The 11,610-nt window shown below is 37.2% G+C and overlaps 1 protein-coding gene across 1 annotated transcript in view; it reads right to left on the bottom strand.

Moving 5' to 3' along the window:
• Positions 1–271: 271 nt before the first annotated feature.
• The window catches only part of LOC126483890 (nuclear receptor 2C2-associated protein), a 69,713-nt gene continuing 58,374 nt past the window's right edge, over positions 272–11,610 (bottom strand). Inside the window, exon 3 of the mRNA XM_050107150.1 lies at positions 272–1,743. Within this exon, the coding sequence (XP_049963107.1) occupies positions 1,453–1,743 (291 nt within the window). The 3' untranslated portion in view covers positions 272–1,452. The remainder of the gene's footprint in view (positions 1,744–11,610) is intronic.

The following is an 11,610-nucleotide window of genomic DNA, read 5'->3' as shown; positions in this document are numbered from 1 at the left end:
AAATCAGGTGTAATACCTATAGATACCATCACCACCTGCTCGAGTCATTTCCAGCTCATGTAGTTAATGCATTTTGCAAAAAATGAAAATTACTCTGAATATCAGCTTATGGTATTATGACTCAGGAATGATTTAAGAATGGCATGACCAGTTTACAGCTGTACACTGTAGGCAGACCTAAGAATGTAATACGTGATTATGCAAAACTGCCTGATTAATTATTTAACCGAATCTTATATTGGATAGAAAAGGAATTAAATCTTTCTATATCTTAGCATAAAAACAAATTTCATTTATTTACATGTTTTTCAAAGTACATATGCATTATACAAATTATAAAGCAAAATCTTTCATAAATTCTTTATAATATTAATTTACAACAAAACCTGATTACACATGATAGTTTTAATTTCACCTCCAGATTCAATAATAAATAAATTCTTATATAACACAACTCGCTAGATGCATAGAGCTGTCTGTGGGTGAAACATGGTAATCTCACACCCATTCCACAATTCTAAGTACTCTGTCCCTGTGATTTATTGACTATGACTGAGAATACAAGTCCCAATGTAAATTGCATTGTCTTGGTATTTAAAAGGACATCCAGCAGAATGAGTGATATCTAAAGAGTAAAAACAGTATCATATTCTTTCTTTTCTGTTAAGATTTTCACATAATTTTAATTCCACAAAATCTGTGTATCATCCATTCCCTCTAAACAGGTTTGCACAGTGTGTGAAACATTTACTACACTGGGTGACCTTGCCTGGACTACTGTAAAATTTTGAAAGCATGGATGTCCAACCTGGATGCATGGTCTATACAGTCAGAGATGTGCCATTAGTGCATATCACACTGTTATTACCTCTTTCATTAGTCTTGTTGTCATCTGTCACAATGACATCAGTCAGTTCAAAATGTCTTTTCTGAAAAATATCACTCTTCTTTCCTTCATTCAGAAGCATTCACTTAAATTTCTTTGAGAAAACCACAACAAGTGTGAGCTAAGAAAACATAAAAGAAATGAATATGGTAGGGGTGTGTAACAGTACTTTGACAATAAGATATGTGATCATATATTACACAGTAATATGTCAGTAAACATCTTGTGACAATGAAAATTAGGAAATATTGCACATAATGCCCAGTTCTAGAATGAACATAAAAATAATGCGCTATCACTCATCTGTATAAAAGGAAAAAGGAATTTATCATTTGTCCTACACAAACAATTTTTGCATTCAGTTGTTCACACGGATATTTAAATTATGAGCTTTACATTTCACTGATACAAGAATAGTTATGCTTGCTTAATTAATCAGGATGGTAATCAATTTCTGGTATGGTAAATAAGCAAACAAGAACTAACAGTTGAATACTGCCAGAAAATGTATTTGGAACATAAAATGTTTAAGACAAAAATAAAAAAATGTAAATGTTGCTTTCATATCAGCTGGATCCATACAGTGTTAGATTGTACACTACAATTCGTCCAAAGAAGTCTGTGCTTGAGTTGAACACAAATTTGACAACTTTTGCAGGTGTCACACGTTTTAGTGAAAATTTCTGTAAAGAATTTATATCCTCTGGATAAAATGGCTCCACATACTTCTCACTTTCAGGCCCAGGCACTATCTCTATTTGGCAGTCTTTTCCAACAAATCCTCCTTGAAACTGTATTGCAAATGCTGAAAGATTTTTCACATCTGGAAACTCAATTTCAATCCATTGTGGTGATCCCTGTAAACATTTCGAATATGTTAGTTTGTAAACAAAATCAATAAATTGTAGGTACAGTGTAAGATGCTTTAAACATGATACACTAAAGAAATTTTAAATCTCCAGCTCCTTCTACTACTTTTCATTTATATCTTGATTAAAATAACTTTGTGACTGGCTTTAAGCAAGTTGAGTAGTTGGCACTATGTGCCAGTCAACCCAAACTCTTTCTCTTACTCCACATGCTCATTGTGTTGCCTGTTTTGTAGGTACCTTCTGAACCTTGCCAGATGAATCATGTAACCTAGTGTACGGGGGAGGAGTGGAGCAGCTGTAAATACCATTTCCCCCTCCCCTCCTCTCCCCCCCCCCCTCCCCACCCCAGGCCATCGCCTGCCCCTGATGCCTGTCCATCACAAGTTATTTTATTTAAGATATAAAGAAAATAAATTGCAGAATAGAGAACTGAAGTGGAGTTTGAAAAGGAGCTAAATTACTTCATATGGGATATAAAAGGATTATCAAAAGTGCAGTAACAGAATTAGGATGAAACAGAAATTAAATCATGACATTTATTATACTCCAAGGAACAAAGTAGGTAGGAGGTTCAGATGTAATGTATCTTGTGAACCAGAGGATTAAAAACAATATTATAAATAGTTAGGGAACCTCACAGTGCATCAGGACTTGTATTAAAAACAAGAAATAGGAGTCACACACACTTCCTTCAAGCCTATGAACCAATTTGCACTGATTACGATGAGTTAACACACCCCTGCGAAAAGTTACAGAAACTGATAAATCCGCCTACAAGATGAAACTGGGGGCTTTTAATGTCAAAGATGGACAAAAATAATGAACAGTTCTTTAGTTGGAAATTGTGGGTACAATTTTATGAGTGACAGAAGTTGCTGAGAACAACATGTTTGGCCTTAATATGTTGTTCTGGACATAAAAAAGTATAAAAAAAGGACCAAACAGCCCTAACAATGAAACTGATTATTATGCATCAACTAACAAAGAAATTGTACAGGATGTATCAGTAGTAAACCACTTTTGAATTGTAAGTGATATAAGACCTGGAGTTCATGTGTTAGAAAATAACATATAGAGATTATGAGAATTTATTTAAGGAGAGAGCACTACCAAGTTAAATAAACCAACAAGTTCTGCATCTTCAAAAAACAATATCATATAGATACAGACAAAATGGAAGATTATTTTAAAAAGGAACTCATGCAAAGAGCAAGAAATTTTGCAGGGACAAAGAAAGGAAGAAGGAATGAATGAATGAATGAATGAATGAATGAATGAAAATCTCAAATGGAAAGAGGGAGCTATTAAATAAATGACAAAAATTTCAACAAACCAAAAACAAGAATATGCTAAATTAACCAAAACTGCTTGAAGATGTCTTTGAGAAAATACACTGAAAATCTGCAAAGAGAAAACACTGAGAACAACAAAAATATTAAGAAAACAAAACAACTTACAGGCATCACATTTCATTACTTAAGATGGCACAGAAATAATGCAAGATGAGGTATATAAAGCCATTTTGAGGTAAGAAGAAAGGAAAATCTTGCAGACAGCAGTGTTTCAGATGAGCTTATTGAAGCTGAAGGAAAATTATACAAGCAAAATTGTTTACAGAATGTTTACGAAAGAAGATAATTCATCAAAACTGGAAAAATGTTGGAATGATCCAACTTCAGGTGAAAGAAATAAAAAAAATACATAAAAAACTGTAGGCATATAAGGCTCCAACAAATAATGTTCAGTGCTTTCAGCTGCATAGAAGAACATTATACTTTTTTCCTGATACAGTTACATTCAACTTTTTTTTATTTTTTGTTTGTGGTTACTAGTTTCTGACTACATTGTCCCTTCTCAAACCATAGCCAACAAACAGTATGTAACTGTTAGGGGAATCTTTAAATTTCTTCGCATTCCAGAATACTTTGACAACTCCCATTAGGATTCACACAATTAACATCACATACTATTATTGTAAATGTTAATTTACATTTCCAACATTGCATACATATACAGTAGCCATTACTAATATTTTGGTATATGCACAGAACAGTAATTCTTATTCAGAATTCAGGAACTTCACTAAGACAAGCAGTGTAAGCTCCCTCCAAATGTATGTGGTAGACTGAAGGTCCATGTTATGACCGTATCAAAGTGAGTTCGACAGAGGTCACTAGTGGCTAAATGTGATATTCTTACACGCTGCAAAGCTTTACACACTTCACTTCATGCTGTTATAGTGGTAATAATCCACTGCCCATTAAATAGTACTAGTCCATGTACAAATTTCATAACCTCTAATACAATCTACTAAACAATTTTCATGAACTAATTAAAACTGTCAAAATCAGGCAGCATTTTTTTTGTTAAACTATTACAGTCTGGGCATTTAGCAATGCCATTTCCTCAGAAACATTTTCCACTTGAACCTGTAGCATTTCTGACACTGTTTGCTGGAATTTTAATGCAAAGGGTCGAGACTTAGATTCAGGGCACCTACCTTGTGTTGTTATGGTAACCTAAAATGGTGAAATTTCAAGCCATTCACAACTTTCACTGACAGTTTTTGGAAAAGGAAAGATTGCCACTCATCATGAAGATGAACCGTCCAGTTGCAGGCAGGCACAACGAAAAACACACATTCACCCAAGCAAACACACCTCATTCACACATGCCTGCTACTGCTGGGAGATTATGGTCAGAGCTGTTGGTGGTACTGGTCATGTGTGCATGAGGTGTGCTTGCTTTTCTGAGGAAGGCTTTGGCCAAAAGATCAATGTAACAGTCTTTTCGTTATGCCTATCTGCAACTCAAAGTGTCACCTTTACAGTGAGTAGCAATATATCCTTTTCAGAATATTGTTGATATTCCAACAAGGACTTTCCACTGTGTTATATGAAAATAATTATGATATAAAAATGCAGATTTTCATTGGCCTACTTATTACTGACTATTTGCCACTTTTATACTTTTAATTTATGTTTTGACAACAGCTTACAGCCACTTCAGACATTTGATTACACCTCATTATGGCATTGTATTTTTAATGCTTCCTGACTTTTGACAGTTTTAATTTTAAATTATAATTGTTTAGTAGATTGTATTGAATGTCATGAATCTGCAACTGGATTAATACTATTTAATGAACAGTGGATGGTTACCACTGTAGAAGCATGAAGCATGTAAGGCTTCACAGTGCATAACAATATCACAACTAACCACAACTGAACTCTATCGAGTTCACTTCAATACGGAGTCATAACATGGACCTTAAGTATATCATGTACTTTTGGAGGGAGTGTCAACTACTTGTCTTACTGAAGTTACTAGACCTTGAATAAGCATATATATTTGAAAATAGCAGTTATGGTTACTGCATGTGTGTGCACTGGTAGAAATGTATAAGGAGCGATAAAAATGTCTCCATTTGAGGGCGCTGCTTCAATGTATATGCATCATAGTGTGACTCTAAGATGAGTATACAAGCATCAACAAGCAGACAACGGAACAGATCAGTGTGGCATTCTTGTCTTTCCAATATGCCTGCAGTAAATGCAGAAGCGTAAACTATAGAAAACTTATTACCAAATGTTTCCAAACATGACCAACATGCTGTTATTCTTTTCTTGGCTGCTTAAGAACAAACACCATTAGACTTACATTGGAGAATGATGAATGTGTATGGAGCAGCACGTCTTTTGAAAACCACTATTGTGAAATGATTTGCCAAGGGGTGCTGCTGCTTCATGGCAATGCATGTTCCCATATCCCAAATGTTGTAATGCAGAAGTTATGCAACTCAAGCGGGAGACACTCGAGCACTCGATTTAAAGTCATGATCTCTCTCCATGCTGTTGTCACACCTTCACTCCCTTAAAAAGGCCTCGAAACGTCCACGAATCCTGTCAGATGAGGGTGTGCAGTAGGCAGTTCAGACTTCTTCATACAGCAGGACGTAATATTTTACTGAACAGGTATCGTCAATCTAATGGCGATTTTGCATGTCTGTCACACCAATCCTAGACCGTAAGGCCTTTGAATGGGAACTTTTTGATCACCGTTTCTACGAGTATGTTAGCATTTAAAGTGAAGGTATGTAATGTTAATTATACTAATGGGAGTTGTCTAATTTTGTGTTGTTTGACAAACTGCCTATTGGCTCCTGTCTCGGGTTATTCGGCCGACGTTCATCTAATGATTTTACTGACGTTTCACCAGCACGAGTGGCTGGCATTGTCAAAGCTTCACGCTCCATTTCCAGTGGTGAACTGGAGCCAGGCTCCAGGACGCAGACTATATGTACCTGGCGCGCCAACGTCTGAGGGCTTCTCCGCGGCCATTTCTGGTGCGTTTCTCCTCTTGCTACCTGTGACAGTTGTTCGCTGCAATATGGGAAGCCAGGATCCGTTTACCTTAAGGCTTTCCTCTTTCTTGTTGAAACTGTTTGTGTGTGATATTGCTTCTCTACAGCCAGAACTTCCGTGTCGGCGAATTTTGTTACATGGTCGGTCTCACTCAGTGCATGCCACGGTCGATTTCTCCACCTGCTCCAACCTGCAATGTCGCTTACGCTCTTTGATCCTGGTGTTAATTGATCGTCCAGTCATTCCAACATTGCAGGTTGGGGCAGGTGGAGAAATCGGTCATGGCAGAGCAAGCACTGAGTGAGGCCGACCACGTGATAAAATAAAATTCGCCGACACGAAAGTTCTGGCTGCAGAGAAGCACTATCACACACGCTTGTTCAGAGAAGCTGTAGAAATACAAAAACAAGCGAACAGTTTCAACAAGAAAGAGGAAAGCCTTAAGGTAAATGCATCCTGGCTTCCTGTACTGCAGCGAATGACCGTCACACGCAGCAAGAGGAGAACCGCACCGGAAATGACCGTGGAGAAGCCCTTGGACTTTGACGCGCCAGGTACATATAGTCTGCGGTCGCGAGCTCGGCTCCAGTTCACCACTGGCAATGGAGAGTGAAGCTTTGACAATGCCAGCCACTCGTGCTGGCGAAACGTCAGTAAAATCATTAGATGAACGTCGGCCGAAGAACCCGAGACAGGAGCCAATAGGCAGTTTGTCAACAAGTGGCCACAAAAGCCTTAACAATTTTGTGTTGTATGTTGGCTATGGTTTGAGAATGGACAATGTAGCCCAAAACTAGCAAATAAATAAATAAATAAAAATTCAACTGTGACAAAGGACAGAAACTGAAGAAATAATAAAATTTATTAATCCAAGTTGCTAGTCCTTGCTACTATATTATGCTGGAACTTAATACCTTGTACTTTATTCAAATAATGGAGCAAGCTTACTTCAGAAGCAGATACAACATGAGAAACAACTTGCCAATGAATGACACTATAATTATTATCTTGCATGAGATACATAGGTTTTGTGTAAGCTTCTTGACTAATTTTATTCTAAGGTTGCTTCAGATACAAGGCACTGACTGCCTCTATCACAGTGGACTGAATAATGTAAATGCCAGTTCTACTGCTTTCATAGCAGTGCATAGTTCAGGAAGGGAATGGGCATCAGGAAATGTGATGCTATAGAATTAAAATTATTTTCAGCAGCCATACAGGAAGTTTGCACATTCTTAAGCTGAGAAAATAAAGAAGGCATGTGTTAGTCCTGCTATTCTATAACATTGCTGTAGTGCTGCAGTGGATTATTAAGCTGGATTATTACCACTATAACAGCATGAAGTGAAGTGTGTAAAGCTTTGCAGCATGTAAGAAAGTGGCCTGGAGTGCTTATGATAAACTGAAAGCTTTTCAAATTGAAGGTATCAGCATGTCTGACACTGGCACATTTGTTGAGAGGTGATGGTCAAATGGTTAATTTTGTGTTACATCATTACCATCAGCAACTATTTCTATCAAGTACCTCCTCTAGACTTTTCTCTGTGTTACAGTCTTCAGTAATATGCATTCATGGTGTTTCAGCATGTTTTCTAATGCTCCCTACCTACTTTCCATTAGGTTGAAATCTCAATCTTTTCCTCTCTTTTGGAAGTGCATGAGACAGGAACATGGTGCTGCACTTCCTGCCTCTCCCTCCCAGCTGTCAGTCTCCTTTTCTTCCAACCCTCCCTCCCCCACCTCACACTCTTTCTCCCCTCACCCATTATAGGTAGTATAATCCATCACCTCAGATGAACTACAGTGCAGGTAAAATGTACTATGTTCGTATAGTGTATCCTGTAGTTAGCTCTCAAGAAAGATATTGACCAAATCCTTAGAAATATTCCCAGGTTTATTTATTTATTAACAGAGCTCTCAACACATCAGGTATGGTGGATTGTTACCTTTAACCTCTCCCCCAATGTATGTCAGCAATCAGTGATACCAAGTTGTATGCAACAGTAATGAGCCTCTGAGACAAGACGGTCTGTATCCAACTGAAGAAATTAATTGAAGACATAAAGTCTGAAAATGAGTCCATGATCATTTTTTTGGCACTTTTATTTTACAGGTCCGTCTTGAGCAGCATCGAGCGCCCCAGTGGATTGGCATGTGGTCGTGTGTGCCAACCGCCGGTGACGAGTAGACTGGGCCTCCCTCTGCTAGTTCCACCGCAGGAAAACAAGAACATCATACAGAGAAGCCTCGACTTGCCACCATTGAGACCACATTCTAGATGTATTATCGACTATCGATTATTTAATTTTTAATTAATAGTCACGGTTTCATTAATTTCAAAATTTTAAACATGGCTGAAGCAGTAACTATTGAAAATCTTCACAGTAAATGATAACAGCCAAATAGTTGCAGGACAAAGATTTATTGAAATCCTACAGAATGTGATTTTAGTGTATGTTTGCTTCTGATGAAGGTATATTTAGATATACTGAAACCGTGGTCAAGGATTTCAATAAATCTTTATCCTGCAACTGTTTGACTGTTATCATTTACCATGAAGCTTCAGTAATTACCTTACAATTATGTTTATGGTAACTGATCTGTCAAGCTGGAAGATTTTATTTTATGGGTGTTTTTAATCTTATACTTTTTATACTGGATTTTATACAACTGTATGTTTTACCTTGCCAGGTTAGAAGCTTCACATTATTAATATTTACACTTTTTATGTGGATTTTAACTATGGATCCAATGCCACGTGGAGTATGTGAGTGCATGGTTTATTATCAGATGCTCATTTTGCCATGTGAAGCAATTTTTAATTAATGACTATGCATACCACATTTTAACCATTACAATTGTGATACTGGTTAATCATGTAGCCTAGCTACAGTGCCCTCTGCTGGCTCAGTTTCATTGCATAAATACCAGATGCATTCTGATCATCACCAGCACTTACTATATATCTACACATTTAGTTTGACGATGATACTACATCAGAATATTTTATGGTATTTACAGCTGGTATACATGTAAACATTTTATTTTTCTTATGTAGAACCAGGACTTTTATAGATTTAGTGTCAGCAAACTAGGTCAGTTGGTTACACACTTTTTGTTTTTGTAACAGATCTGAAGATGGCAGTGGCCGAAACCGGTCATAGTGAAATGTAAAAATTTATGCGATCAAGATGGACCTGTAAAATAAAGAAACAACTGAAGGAAGTTGAACAATAGATTTTGAGAGACATATAGGACATGAAGGAAAGGTGAAGTCTGGATACCCAGATCAAGACAGAAGCTGTATGAAAGTGGAAAAGCAATTTAATGCATGAGATGGAAGAGGTAATTGATATTTGCCAAGCACATCATTACAATAGCTGACAACATGTTGACCAAAAAGATATGGAATGCAATGTGCTTGACAGGAAACACTGAAAGGAAAGAATCAGGTAGTACTAGAACACTATTGGAATAAGTGAAAAATATCCATATGCAGCAGTGCAGGGTAGCTCCAATTAAAAAACAGGGGAAAATCATATTTGGACTGATCGCAGGATCAAAATGAAGGTCACAAAAGCCGAGAGTATCAGGAAGAGTGAGAGAATGAATCAATATTATGAAGAAAGAAGACATACTAAACTATTCACTTGTGTTTTAAAGTGATTACATGAATCAGATAACAACAACAATAAAAAAATGAATAAATGACGCAACGAAGGTATCAACTTTTTATTCCACAAATAAAAATCTATTAGTGGAAGAGTAGAGAAAAACCATTACAATTTGCAGAAGGCTTAGTAAAATGATGGAAGATTTAGTAGTTCATAGTTCGTTGAGACAATGTTCATTTCGTATTAAATTTTAATTACATAACAGGTTAGCAGTTTATAGTGACAAAACAGGAAATGTTTTCATTTTTTAAATATGAAAGAATGATTCACAATAATCACCTGTCTGTTAAGGGAGAGCTCTAAGAATTGTAATCTTTTTATTGAGATATTTACAATTACTACATATGATCATATTTCATTACAGAGTCTGAACTCTGAAAAAGAGGAAAGACTAGAGTTATGGAAAAAGATTGGCACAAATTTCATTGCAAAAGGAGAAAAGAGAATCAATGACAGAAATCAACAAAATAAGGAACTCTCCCATTCATGTCATTCTTTCCTCAAGAAGTCTTCAGTTATTAAAATGGTCTTATTTGTTTTCCATCTTTTCTGTGTTTTGCCAATTTTTTCATCTCTGAATATATACTACACTTAATCTCCTTCTTCACAAAACAAACGACACTGTGGGTGTATGGGAGGGGGGAGAGGGGGATCAGCACAACAGGGAACAGAAAGGGAAAGATGAGGGAAGGTTGGGTCCTTTTCATTCTGTGGTCTGAATCATATGCCCTTCCTCCACAACCTTCCCCAATATATCTCTCCCCTTCCTGAGGAGCTAGGTTAGTTCATGTACTTTTACACACACACACACACACACACACACACACACAGAGGACTGCGTCTGACAATGACCGCTCTGATAGCAAACTGAAATCAAAATCAGTCGGTATGCCTGCGACAGCATACGTACCTATTACATTCCAGAATGGTGCACATAGAGACAGGATTTTCTGGTGCTTATATCACAGGTTGATAAAAAGGTAGATATAAATGTTTTTGCTAGCTCTTATGAGAAGGACCATTTGTATACCCAACAGAAGGATTGTCTTAGTGTCACTATCCTACAGTAAACGATCAAAGAACGAATGTTACACACTTCCTTCTGCTTCGTCAAATGGAACAAATCAATTAGTTCTTCTTGCATTTGATGTGGTCTATGGCAGGCCTGATGGGCCTATTAGTTCATCAGTGTTTCCTCAGAAAACCCCCCAAAAAAGGTTTTATTTACTGTATTTTCACTGTCACCAGCAGATCAAAACCCAGCCATATACACCAAGACGGTTATGCACTGCAAATGGTTGCAATTCTTATGATATCTTCCTAAAATCTTCTTGACAGCTTTATCCACTTCCAAGATACAGATGTTCAAAGTAACCCTACTTCTACATGTAAAGTGTGACAAATATTCAACTATATGGAAAAAAACGTAAATTAGTTACAAACTATGGCGTGCACACACTTTATTCAACATGTGAACATCAGATTGAGATTATGGCATGTTCGATATGCTTGGCATCGTTGGCGATGATGTGGCAAAGATGAATAGCGAAATTCTGCGTGACCCGCTGAAGTGTTGGAATATCAATGCTGTCGATAACCTCCTGAATGGTTGTTTTCAGGTCAGCAACGTTTTGGAGTTATTGCTGTGCACGTTGTCTTTAATATAGCACCACAAAAAGGAGTTGCATGTGTTCGGATCTGGAGAATATGATGGCCCAATCGAGGCCCATGACAGTGGCCTCTGGATACCCCAGAGCCAGAAAGTGGTCCCCAAAGTGCTCGTCCAGGACATCACATACTCTCCTGCTGGGATG

Source organism: Schistocerca serialis, chromosome 6 (genome assembly GCF_023864345.2).
Source record: "Schistocerca serialis cubense isolate TAMUIC-IGC-003099 chromosome 6, iqSchSeri2.2, whole genome shotgun sequence".
In the NCBI taxonomy this organism is placed as follows: domain Eukaryota; kingdom Metazoa; phylum Arthropoda; class Insecta; order Orthoptera; family Acrididae; genus Schistocerca; species Schistocerca serialis.
This window is presented reverse-complemented; position numbering and strand designations above follow the sequence as displayed.